Source organism: Eurypyga helias, unplaced genomic scaffold, assembly GCF_000690775.1.
Source record: "Eurypyga helias isolate BGI_N326 unplaced genomic scaffold, ASM69077v1 scaffold7761, whole genome shotgun sequence".
Classification (NCBI taxonomy): domain Eukaryota; kingdom Metazoa; phylum Chordata; class Aves; order Eurypygiformes; family Eurypygidae; genus Eurypyga; species Eurypyga helias.
Genome location: NW_010228944.1, coordinates 5823 through 18654, shown reverse-complemented (window position 1 = coordinate 18654; position 12832 = coordinate 5823). Strand labels below are relative to the sequence as shown.

The 12832-nt window shown below is 38.5% G+C and overlaps 1 protein-coding gene across 1 annotated transcript in view; it reads right to left on the bottom strand.

Moving 5' to 3' along the window:
• MICU2 (mitochondrial calcium uptake 2) overlaps positions 1–12242 on the bottom strand; it is a 38795-nt gene extending 26553 nt beyond the window's left edge. Inside the window, exons 1-5 of the mRNA XM_010160212.1 lie at positions 12224–12242; positions 11249–11280; positions 11058–11133; positions 6401–6448; positions 2178–2260 (exon numbers count right to left, since the gene is read on the bottom strand). Of these exons, the coding sequence (XP_010158514.1) occupies positions 2178–2260; positions 6401–6448; positions 11058–11133; positions 11249–11280; positions 12224–12242 (258 nt within the window). The remainder of the gene's footprint in view (positions 1–2177; positions 2261–6400; positions 6449–11057; positions 11134–11248; positions 11281–12223) is intronic.
• Between the last annotated feature and the right edge of the window lie 590 nt (positions 12243–12832).

The following is a 12832-nucleotide window of genomic DNA, read 5'->3' as shown; positions in this document are numbered from 1 at the left end:
ATGTTGTGCTTGTTTATCCAGTAACACGTAAGAGTGGAGATACAGACAATTCAAAGAATGAGGGACATTTTGCAAACAAAAAGGCAAAGTTCTTCCCACAAAGAATTTACAGTCTAGATCAACAGATAACTTAGACGTACACAGATGTCTAATCAGTAGAGGTGACTAAGCAAGAGAATGAAGTACCAAATTTCCCATCCCATGCTGCTTACAGTAACTGCCTCCTAATTACTGCTTCTTTGCTTCTCTTTTCCACTGCCCTTCCTTACATATTTTTCCTGTTATTATTGACAAATACAGTGTGGAAATAACTAATAGGAGAGTTCAGATCTATTTTTCTGAGATGCCAACTGGGACAAGAGACAGATTAGCCACACAATTTACTGATCTATTTGATATACAGAAGCTTTCTGTGATGCATACAAACTAGAGTATACAGCGATTAATGCACACACATCTTTTCATATTCTTACATTCCAAAAATTTTATTTTTAAACCTAGCCTATAAAAATCAATTTTTACTTTAAAACAGTCACTGCTTATAAATGTTACGTAAACAGTCATGTAAGAAAACTCAACTTTTGAGTAGCTTGCATAGCAAGCACTGTGGGACTTCTCTAAAAGCAATGATTCTTGTGAGTTGACACTGCAATTTAAAAGGGTTTATTTTACTTCTCTGTATTTATTTAACAATACAGCCCATAAAGGAAATGCAAAGTAACAATCTAATTAGAATAATTTCCATTTAATCTGATTGCCTTTACAGGAAACAAGTTATTTTTAAAGATTTGTGTCATGTTTTCACCTCTACATTTGATGAATTTCTGTTGTTCATACTGGCCGATTCAATTACAATTACCTGAAAAGGGTAGTGGAGATTAAATATATGTCATACTGTACATCTCCCAAAGAGAACTGCGTTGTATTTCTGGCAGATCTCCCTATTTGTTTAACTGACACAATACTGATTTAAAGGAAGTACTGCTAACATGCCATTTTGCTGCAGAAGCACTGCAGGCTGGACACATCCACTTGTGTCCATAGACCTACTTTCCCCTGTAACATATGGTTTTGTAGGTGAACAGTACAGCCACAACAGACATATTTCAGTGATCAGGGCACTGTTACGCTAGTAACACTTAACTGGCATTGTACCAGGTTTAGTAGGTTAAAAATTAAGGCTTCAGATAGAATTTGATTTCTTTTTAATCAGCAGCAACATTAAATGGCCTCAAGTTGTGCAAGGGGAGGTTTAGACTGGATACTAGGAAAAAATTCTTCCCTGAAAGGGGGGTCAGGTGTTGGAACGGGCTGCCCAGTGAAGTGCTGGAGTCACCATCCCTGGAGGTATTTAAGAGACGAGTTGATGTGGTGCTTAGGGACATGGTTTAGGGTAGACTTGGCAGGGTTAGGTTGACAGTTGGACTCTATGGTCTTAAAGGCCTTTTCCAACCAAAACAATTCTATGATTCTAACATTTTAATAGAGCAAATTCTTCAAGCTTAAAAGATTTTGTGTAGCAACAAATGAGTGCAGGGGGAGTGCAGGGTGTCTGCAGACTCAGGTGCTTCTGGGAACACTGTCTTAGAAAATGGTCTAATTTCAAGTGTAATTTAAATAGTACTACAAAGTCATGAAGTATTTAAAAATATTTTAGAATATATTTAAGCACAACTTATCAGTTGTAATCTTGCTAAGAGACAATTCACTGAAAAAATGGCTATCAGTGCAAAACATGCTAACTTTATCATTAATTCAGAGTTTAAGGCTATGAAAGTACATGTAAATAAATTCTTGGTAATTTCTCTATCAACAGGTGCATCTTTATAAGTTTTAGATTCTGTGGTTCTCTAGAGAGAAAATAAAAGACTTTTCCAGATGATTATTTAAATTAGCTCATGGGATTAAGGGATGTACACCAATTCTTACCTTCCCAGTAATGGATTTTTAAATACAAGTCAAAGGTAACATTTATAAAAATAGATTCAAATATAAGAAGTATTTCCATACCAATGTCTTGGTACGTGCTCCTTTCATATAAAGTATTTCAGTTAAGTATATGATCATAGATTGGATTGAAAATAGGCTTGAATATTTTAATGAATCTTCGTTTAGCCACTATAACCCACAGAACTATCTGAATGTTTTAAAATTAATATGCATATTAATACACGTACCTTAAAGAATTCTTTCTTTTCAACTTGTTCGTTGCCATCTGTATCCAACATTTTAAAGGCAATCTGAAATCCAGTCTGGGGTTCTGCAACAAATTGTGAAAGAACTTTATTGTAAACACACACGCGCATGTACTTAAAATTTAATGCAAAAGGAGTATTGCCTACGGTTCAGTTCTGCATTGTTATGCATGTACATGATATTTCCAGTAAACCACATGTACCTCCTCCAGCATAAGTAAAATTTTAAACACCTTTTTACTACCATTTCAAGGGCTAATTAATGCAATGTCAAAGAAAGAAATGCCAGCAGTGCCTAAGTAGAGTCACAAATGTCCATGTGAACCCAATGACTGTGAAAATAATGTATGTTTTCCTGTCCTAGTCTTAGATATTCTCTATTGATGTCCCCACCATCCCATATCACTTCTAAAGTCTAGTTCTGCCTTGTTTATTAGAGCTCCTTTTCAAGTGGGAAGACTGTAAAGTGCCTTGAGAAACCAATAATTACTCCCAAACTGTGGTAAAGAGCAGTAGTCCTCAGGTACTCCTCAGGTACCTCTTGCATGCAATACTGTATACCAGTATTTGCAGTCTTCCCTAGTCTTCCCTAGCAAACAGACTGATCTTGTAATTGCGGCCAGCTCTCTCAGCTCCTGATCCTGCTGTGTTAGCCCAGGCCTTTTTTAACTTCCCTTTGCCTCCCCCCCTAAACAATGTACTCAAATGTTACTGAGAAGTAATAAACCACTCTTTCTGGCCATTTTGGACAAAAGCATGTTTTGTATGACTCCCATCAAGCTGATTTTTCAGGAATTTTATACAATTTTCCCCTGCATTTCCTTCACCAAGTAGATGTTTCTTTTCAACACAAAAAATGTAATGAGTTCTGAGTCTTGCGGGTGCTATAAAAACACGGCGTGTTCTGAGCTCCTTCCCACAATTTCCTGATCTTACTTTGCTTACAGGAGGTGGCCTTGCTCATTAGCAAGCCCACACAGGAGCAGCATGCCGCTGAAATGTAGTTACAGTTCACTGCAGTAGCAAGCACTTATCCCAGTAATTTCTGGAGCAGGTGAATTAATTCCACAACCCAGTCAAGTCAGGCATTAATAGGAAAACCATGGACTTACTGTCTCTACAATATACTCATGTTGCCAAGAACAATTTTGGACTCATGAGGGTGGTGAAGCAGTATCTCTAAAAAATTCTAATGCCTTCAGAGTTTTTCTTTTGGAAATATATTCTTCCAGTTCCATCCTGTAAAGTTTTAAGTATTGCCTTTTTTTTAATAGCATCTTTCTGCAAATGGAAAAAGTTAAAGAAATATCCCATTCCTTTTAAGTGATAACAAGATAGTTAAAGAAAGTACTATTTTTTACGTTTTAGAAATAACTACATCTTCAGTAGCCAACAGTCTCAGCAGACTGTCTAGGATCAACGCTGTGAAGCAGGGATATTTTATAAATACCATTGCAATCTGCATAGTGGAGTCCTTCCCTGGCAACTGGGCTGTAATAATCAAGGCTGGCTTCCTTGACATGGAAATGTCACATGCTATGTTTGTGTTACTAGTGCAAAAGCAAGAAGAGCCTAACCTATAACATATTTAGAGAATAAAAGTAATTGATGTATTTAATAGTAATTCATACCATCTGTGTCACAATTTTCAGATAAGAGAGTTGTTACTGAAAATGTAGGACCTAAAGCTGCTTATACTGTTCAGAGATGACATACTTATCTGGTATGATGTAACCCCAAAGGTATGTGTTCGTAAAATAAGCATAGTTCAGAGACTACCTCAGATATATTTGTATTTAATCAGAATCAGGCAAAATTCCAAAATCTGAACAGAAGAGTTTCATCTTAGCTGTGAATGCAGGTTAGACTTAGGTGCTTCCCCTGCAACCGTTCCTACTCTGACCAAGCTGTCAGCTTGTGTGACTGGCTAATTGAAAAGAAGCTTCGTGTCACGGTGACAATTTCAGGTCCTGGGTTGCTTCACCAGAAGCTCCATTAACCAATTGCTGGAAATGAAATTCAGTACTGCACTGGAAGAAAAAAGATAATGATGATACTACGCACACAGAAAAAAGGGGATCACAGGGAACAAAATAAAGCTTTTGTCTGCTGTAAAATTATATTTTCAAGTTTAGTGTTGTTAGAGATGCTGCTTTTGTATGACAGGCAGCGTGGTCTGGTAAGCAGTGTCCTGGAACTGGGGCTGTGGGAACCTGGTGACTCTCCTCTTGTTTCCCTCTTGCTCTCTTGGTGACTTAGAAGTCGTCATTCAAATATTAATGGCTGCTTTAAGAAATTTCACACTAATTCTCACTAGTGAGAGAGACAGGTTGTGTAACTGGGGGCTGACTGACATGGAATACTTGTTAGGCAAAGATAAAGGCACTAACACTTGTTGACATTTGCTTTCAAACCGATCGGTATGATAACCCTCTGTGTAACCAAAGCAGCGACATTAGCACGGCATTTTTATCCTGCATCAAAAGGCGCCTTTGTTTTTGCAGTTCAATACATTCCTATATAAATTCTGTGAAAAATAATGTTACCTGATTGTCTGGAGAAGTGGAACAACTTGCCCTGATTCTGCTTCAATCTTCTAATTGTTTCAGCCAATAAATCCGCATGAATTTACTTTCAGCTGCCACAGATTTTTTAAAGAAATAGAATCTTGGGCATCTATTTCTGCAACTTTAATTAAGGTATTCTCCTGAAGGTATAACATGGTTGTGCTTTTTAAAAAACAAACCTGTTCTTTGAGTTGCAACAAATATTTTTAAATCAGCTTTCAAACTGGGCTAGGCTCTCTTATTATTTCTGATTTTAAAAAGCATTTGAACATATGGTGTAATTCACATTCAAGTTGTGTGTTGCACTGGGCAGTTCCTACTGGTGAAACAGTGTATTTGTAGAGTAAAGATGTTATATGAATATATATACTATGTGATACTGTGTACCAGTTGAAGTTCCTAGTAGGAATCGATGCAGTTCTCCTGAGAAATGACGTAAATTGTAAAAGGTCTATGAAACTGTGCGAGAGGTGTGTACCAACAGTCGTTGTCTGTGAAGACTGGACTCTGGAGGCTGACACTACTTGTTCTTACTACACCGTGACTGAGTGGATTTCTAGAGCAAGGAGAACTTGTCAACTTGTTTCAGCCCTGTCACGTACCTCACAGCCATGGAAGTGATGAGGCTCAGGCATCTACAGTCCACTGGGATAAGAATGACTTTCCATCTTTCCTTTCCTCATCCACTGACAGCATGAGATGTAGTATGCTTGGGTTTGTCCCTTGCTTAAAATGTTAGACCTGTGTAAGCCAGTCAAACAAGACTGCACGTGGACTACTACATGGACATGCATGGGGACCACTTCACCACTCGTCTACGGGTCTCACTCCCTAAAGCTCATTGCACACATCTCAAATTTTCCAGCATCACCTACACTTCATCAGAACAGCATAGGGAGGTGACAAGCATGGCACGGAGTAAGTATGGGTGAGAAAACCCAGAAAATCCAAGATCACATCCACACACAAACAAAAAAAGCCTGCTGTTTGCAGATAAAGCAAGTACCAAATAGATTTTTTTAAAAACTGTCTGATAAAGGAAGGAGGCAAAAGAGTGGGCATGAATACATGCAAAATACTTGGAGGAAATAAAGTCAAAAGGAAAATAGGGGGGGGGGGGGGGGAAAAGTAAAAATCAAAAGAAAAAAAAGACCCTGCGGACATCTGCTGTTTATGTATATCACCCACTGCATATCTGAACACACGAATAATAGGCAACAACCTTTCAGGCACAAGATTTCTACACCACTGCATGACCTACAATTTTAGTATCTCATTCTCCAAAATGACTAAAACTACTATCCAGAAGATAAAATTATTTATTTCCCCCCCTCCGTTCTTTTTCCCCTTATTACGTGGTCCTGTGACCAATGTCTCTCTCATCCCTCTGATCCCATAGTGCAGGGATAACGATTTTTGAAGTACTGCTATGGACCAATGATGACACTATGGAAGTAAGTTGTAATCAATTAAAGTTATATCCATTTATATTAATGCTTTATTATTCTACATACAATAGTTCTTTCTGGTTTACTATAATGTAGAAATTCAGAAGTTAAAACATATCAGAAAAAGTTCCTGGAAAGCTGTTAGTAGCTGAGTATTTATGCATATGTATTTTAAATATATAATACTTACTCGTAAGGATTGTCAGCAAAAATAGGTACTCTGCATAGGAGATCAATCCTGAAATCAAAGAGTTAAAAAAGTGACTTGCACAAAAACTCCAAAACCTTATATCAAGATTTGAAAGAGCAAATCTTATAAATACAAAAAATGTAGTTGAACATCGTATTAAATAAGTTATTAAAGTAAGCCACATCATTTAATAAAGTTTTTACTTCTGTTTTTAGTGCTCTGAAGGTAAAATTCCCTATCCAGGGACTCATCGATGTTCATGTCTGATCAAGAAAGTAAGGTTTATTTGGTATGAATAAAAGGCCTACACTAAATCTTTGGATTCTCACTGAAAACATTCAATGTTTATATAAAAGGCAAATAAATTAAATGTGCTTTGTCACATTTAGTACCTGGGAGGAGAACTACTCTAACGTTACCCTGAAGGATCAAAGTCCCTCCATCCTTTGGCAGGCTTGCGAAGGCGGGGAACAGTTTCCCTCTAATTCTCCAGGGGAACATGGCAACACACAAAGCTGCCAAGCTGCTAGATTGTGCTGATAGTACTGCTGGGCCGCATGCCAAGAGGAGCCTGCTTCTCTATTTTTTTTTTAAATAGGAACATGTCCTTTCTACAAGGTGAAAGTATTTTCCCCCCCTTTTGAAGGAAAATTCCAGTGTTTTCCTTTGAAATACCGCCTTAAGTGAAAAGCCTGAACAAACAGAAAGATGTGATAGCGTCAAAATAGAGCGTACAAGCTAAAGATAGAGCCCACAGAACGAGGGTGGTTAAGCAACAGAATCTGAACCATCTGCCCTGCCATAATGTTTGGAGAAAAAATGTAAAGGGCTTTTTTATAAATCACTTTTCAAAATAACTGAGCTACTTTTAACTTGTGAGCTAAACATTGTATAATGCTGAAGCTGCTTAAAATAATGAAGTTTAAACATGTCTATCTGTGCAAAGATAAACTATTTTTTATAATTTATATTTAGTTAATAGATAGATAAGGAATCCACTTAAACTTCAGTGATAAACAATTAACCTCTGATAAATTACTATGCAGAGCCAACAGCATTTGCATTTGACCTCAGATAGTGACTTAACACTTTAAGTTTTAAGCATCAGAGTTTAGAAGTATTAAATTTCTGAATGCAAGAGTCTGAAAATCTGAGAAAAAGTCTTAGCTAAAGACAGTTCTAATGCTGATCCTGTTGCCAACTCACCCTGGTTCTGTATCTCAGATTTTCTGTCCATGAAAGTAGGGCTATTCTCCCTATTATCCAGCATGCATCATTGTGTCAATCACCACAGGTCTACAGTCATACAATACATTGTCGTAACAGAAAATACTTTCATCTCAAAGAGCTAGTTTTGCTTACAAGTTTTAGGGTTACTGCCATTGCAATAACCCTATTGCATTTACATAATAATAAAACTTGGAATCATGCCCCTAGACAAAGTGTCCAAGATTTCTGCAAATTCAAAACCAACCAAACAGAGAAAGAACTCCTACCCCATTTTTTTAGATTATATACCTAAATAAGACAAGATCAAAAAACCGTATAGAAACAAATAGGTGAGGAAAAGAAATCAACCACATAGTGTGATGAGCAGTGATCAAGATTTCTGCTCCCTAATTTTGTTTTGTTTGTGTCACAGCAGAAGAATATAAAGAAAGACAAGGAATTAACTTTTCAACCCTCTACAGAACACACCTCCCAGTTGTGGACTGCAACACTATCAACACAAAGATCCCTGCCTGAAAATTTAACCAGTCAGTGATGAAGGCCAGCATCAGCAGCCAAGGAGAAGTGGGAGGCTGCCTCTCGGCTGTCTGGGGATATGCTCCACAGGGATAGTCCAGGGAAGGCCTGGAAGGTGAAGACAAGCAGCTTATTCTAGATAAAGCAGAACAAGGAGACCCCAGTCTTGGGATACAAAAAAGGAGATGTACACTCTTAAGAAAAACATCTTAATCGAAGCATTTAAGAGGATATTAATATGGCAGATTATGTTTATTAAAGTCAGAGAAAAAAAAATCATAATAAATGAGATACAAAATGCTGAGTGCCTGGAGAGTTTTACCTATGTGGGTAGACAGGGAACATTATACCTTACAAAATTTTGCAAAAAGAATCAGCAAAACTTATATGGCGATGGTAGGATGTAAAGAAAAGATGAATTTAAAGACAACACGCTGCTTATTGGCTCAGGGGAGAAGCATGATATCTCTATTCACTTGAATTGCAGAGGGCTGGAAAGATAAACCTTGCAAGAAATGGTAGGGGCAAGACACAGACCCGTAAACTGCTTGAAAAGTCACTATAGTGAAATTCATAAAAGGGTAAATAATAAAAATATGTAAAAAAAGGAGTCTTGATTGTTCTTTAAAACATGTCTCAGTGCCCTAAAGCAAATCCACAACAACCTTTCTCACATTTTATGGAAGACTGATTATACTAAAATAATTTAAGATTTTTTAACTTGTGGACTCATTTCCATAAAAATTCTTCTTTTAATTTTATTGTCCTTTTAGTACCTGTAGTGAATGGCTAATTTACCTTATCCATAAAGTAAATAAAATATTTCAGTAATTTTCTTTTTATCATTACAAAGTTCCTCAAATTAAAAGATGTAATGAAACAAATTAAAAAAAATATAGAAAATTATATTCATGTCCAAACAAATCTTAAAAGCTAAAAGCTTCACATATCGTTGAATGACTCGGCATACTTTCAGCCAATATGTGCAGTTTGTATTGGCAAAATACTGTAATTTTTTAACACTATATGAACCTTCCCTACCCGTCCCTGGAAATCTCTACCCTCGAACTTCATAGCAAATGCTGACAGTATAATATTTTTATTGCTAAATATATCATAAGAATACCCACAAAATTTGATGGGAATTTAAAAACTGCCCACTAGAAGGCAGAATTCCCTAGCATTCTGTTTTACAAACGGGACTGATGACATTTTTCCCTCTACTTGATATTTATATAACAATCTGAAAGTAGTTAAAATAATCTCAGCTAAACACTGGAACAGGTGTAGATTCATTATTCCAGTACTTGTAAAAGCAGTCTTTAATACATAAATATTTACATTTTACATATTTAATAACAATGCATCTTAAAGCAAAAGCATCAAAGTCACTAAGAGACATCATGACCAAAACCTGCGAAAACTCCGTGCTGTGGAGACACATGGATGACTGACTGCACTGAAAGTTCCTGCATCAGCTCCTACTCCCAACTGTCACTCCAACTCCCTTTGAAGGACAGAGTATACGGACCCATGGTCCTAAGCAAGGGGAGATCAGTGCCTTTTCCAGAATGCAAAAGATGCCAGGCTGAGCATTTCACTGAGCCCACTTTTTGCCCAGCAGTCAGCTGGGAGAGAGAGGTGCAATGAAAGGGGGATGTGCTGCTTTGCTATGTTTTCATTTTCTCTCGGTGGATTCCCTGTTTTCCCAGGCAGAGTGCTTTGGAGATTTGCAGCACCAACCACCAGAAAAAGAAAGGTCCTAAAAAAGCAGGGACAGAGAAAGAATATCCAAGAATTAAAGACTGTGAATCCTTTAAACCCAATTCTGGGAAAGCACATAATAATTAGTAGTTTGAAAAGTCAAGGAATGACTATTCAATACAAAATCCAGACCTCCCTAGGACAGGAAAAAATTGCTTAGCTCGTTCAGAGATGTTTCAGGGCTGCAGGGGTATGCTGGGGCCTGCAGGAGTGGCCTGACAAGCAAGGTACCCAGCTGAAGAGCCCTCCACGTCTGCACAAGGATGCAAGAAAGGAACTGCATGCAGAAGAGGCTACGAGGCCGAAGGGCAGGCGAAACGCTGCAGGCTGAGATCGAGGACTGCTCTCTCGCACAAGCTGCCAGCCATGCCCGGGGATCTGCTGTGTGTGGCTCATGCCTGCCAAGGGGCTGCAGCAGTGCAAAGGTAGCTTTATTTTCCAGAAACGTCCACAGGACAGGGGATTCAGGCTGAATGCTACAATACAGAAAGTTTGTGAACAGATGCTGTCAGTCCTTCTCATTAGTTTGGGCGTCTCAGTATTTGTTACTCGTGAAATGGTTAATTACTTATCTATTTGGTTTCCTTGATCCTCTTGTTTGTTTTCTCCCTTCAATTAAATTATGCTAATGACATGTTTATTCGGTGTTCTTTAATTCCCTGTTGTTACACAAACAATATTCCAGCTCTCAGAGTTTTCTCTTTATGTAGCCCAATATGAGGTGGAAATGTTGAGTGAAAAGAAACCAAAGCACGTCGGTACTGTGAAGGGCCACCCAGCTCCTGAACAGGGAGAAATAAGTTCAACTGCTCTTGGAATCAGGGATGCCACTTTACATAAATAGATACAATTTTTATTTTCATTCTTAGTTTCGCTGCATTTATAGATCCCTTTAGCCACTTCCTCTTCTCCAAATAGGCTTTCTGATTTCTTTCATGTCTCCTCCTGCACCTCAGGAGGCTTTCACTCCCCAGCCCTGCCTCTTTACTCTCTCTTGCATAACTGAGAGATTTGCCAAGGAGTCAGCTACTGGCTAGACAGGGATGAAGTCAAATCCATGAAACCTTCTTTAAAAATACATTCAATTCATACCATATAATGAGATAAAAAGCAAGTTGTATTTTTCAGTATCAAAAGTGCTCGTTACCTTTATCACCAAGCTCTCTAAAAAAGGTCGGTCCTGGTTTAGCTTTGGCAACACACAGCAGTGCAGCATCTACCTCCTTCCAAGACACAAACAAGAAAATATAAAGCCAGTTTTGAAAGAGAAATCTATTTTTGCTGGGTAACAGAAAGAATGCACGTTCTTTTGAAGAAGGAAAGGAACATTTTGCTTACCTTTTTTGTCAGTTTCTTGGCTGAGGCTTTACCTATAATAAAAAAAAAATCATCATCATTCAATAACAAGCTGACTTTAAACTTTGATCAGGTTCTGTGGCATTTCTTCAGATTTTTAAGGGAAAATGCTAAGTAATATGAAACAGAATATTTTGCAGCAGGCAGTTTGTTTCTAATTCCCACAGTGATCAAGAAAGGACAACATTTAAAAATAATATAAGCAGTCTGTTCAAATGTTCTTGTAACCTAGACAAAACCACAGAGTGTGGTATCTATGACTGACTGACTAGTGTGATTTTGCATACTGTGAGCTCCAAACGTATTACAAATTCCAAAGAAAGATTATACAGAAAGAAACAACTGTAGTATTTACAAGGGGATTTGCATGTACACATAATAACCCTTCAAGTGCAGTTTGAGTATGCAAAAGCTAAGAAATACTAAAAAAAGGAGAAAAAAGAATGAAAATGTTGAAGTCAACTGAACAACTCTGCCTCCTGAAACAGAATCAGATGAAACCATGCAGACTCCTAAGCGTTTATTAGTAGGTTCAGGTGTATACACTCAAACAGGGGAGCCACTGGCAGCAGGGTAGGTTGTATTCCTCTGTAAATCACCCATTTGAGGAGCTGCGAGGTATTATCAGTGGAATGTTTCAGCTGGTTAGGCAGGGACCACAGAAATCCTGTGGTCAGTGACTGGCAGGAGCTGTGCTCGATCCCTCCTCAGTCTATTTGCCCTATCACACCGGTCTGTCTCCTCAGCATTTCTCCTCATGCAGTTCTTAAAGCCCTGTGTCCTTCAATCCTACCTCTCTCAGCCCAATGCTCCTTTCCTTCACCACCAGTTCCTCTGGATACCAGCCAGCCATTCCCTCCTATTTATTCACGCCCTGTAAGCACAAGCCGAGCTGCTTGCATTTGCTCTGAGGAACGGTGTCCCTGCTTTGCTCCATGCTCACACTCCAAGGCTTACTCTGCTGCTTCACGGGCATCTTGCATCCGAACAGTCACCAACGGATGTTTGGAATTGCATACGATGGAGCCAGCCTGGTGGGCAGCTGTCAACAAACATTTTCACAAGCCCGTAATTTAGCCAGAGAGGTGCATTCTGAGTAAAACAGTGTATTTCCATGATGCTGGCAAAAGACATGCCCAGGTGCAAGGGGTCTCCAATGGCAACTTTTGGCTTTGGATGAGGGAAGCTGCTGGAACATCTCAACCAGCAATAGTTCAGTTTTCAGCACAGGCAAACTAGTGCCCTGGCCTCTACTCCCTGAACTGGCAGGAACAGTTTTGGTGATAAATTCCTCTCTGCACCCCCTCCTCCAAATCAGCCTAAGGCAGACACCTGGCACATAACAATGCAACCCAAATGTTTAAGTTTGACAAAAGTTACAAGCAACTAAAATTAGGGTTTTCATACTGGAGTGTTGAGTGACCCCAGGAACAGGTGTTGCCAGCACCACCTGTTACTGCGGATGAACACATTTCTGTGCAACGCATGCACATATATTTATGCACATACACACACATCTAAAGCTGGAAGTATGAAATCCTCTACTTTGCCTCATTTGAGATAAAA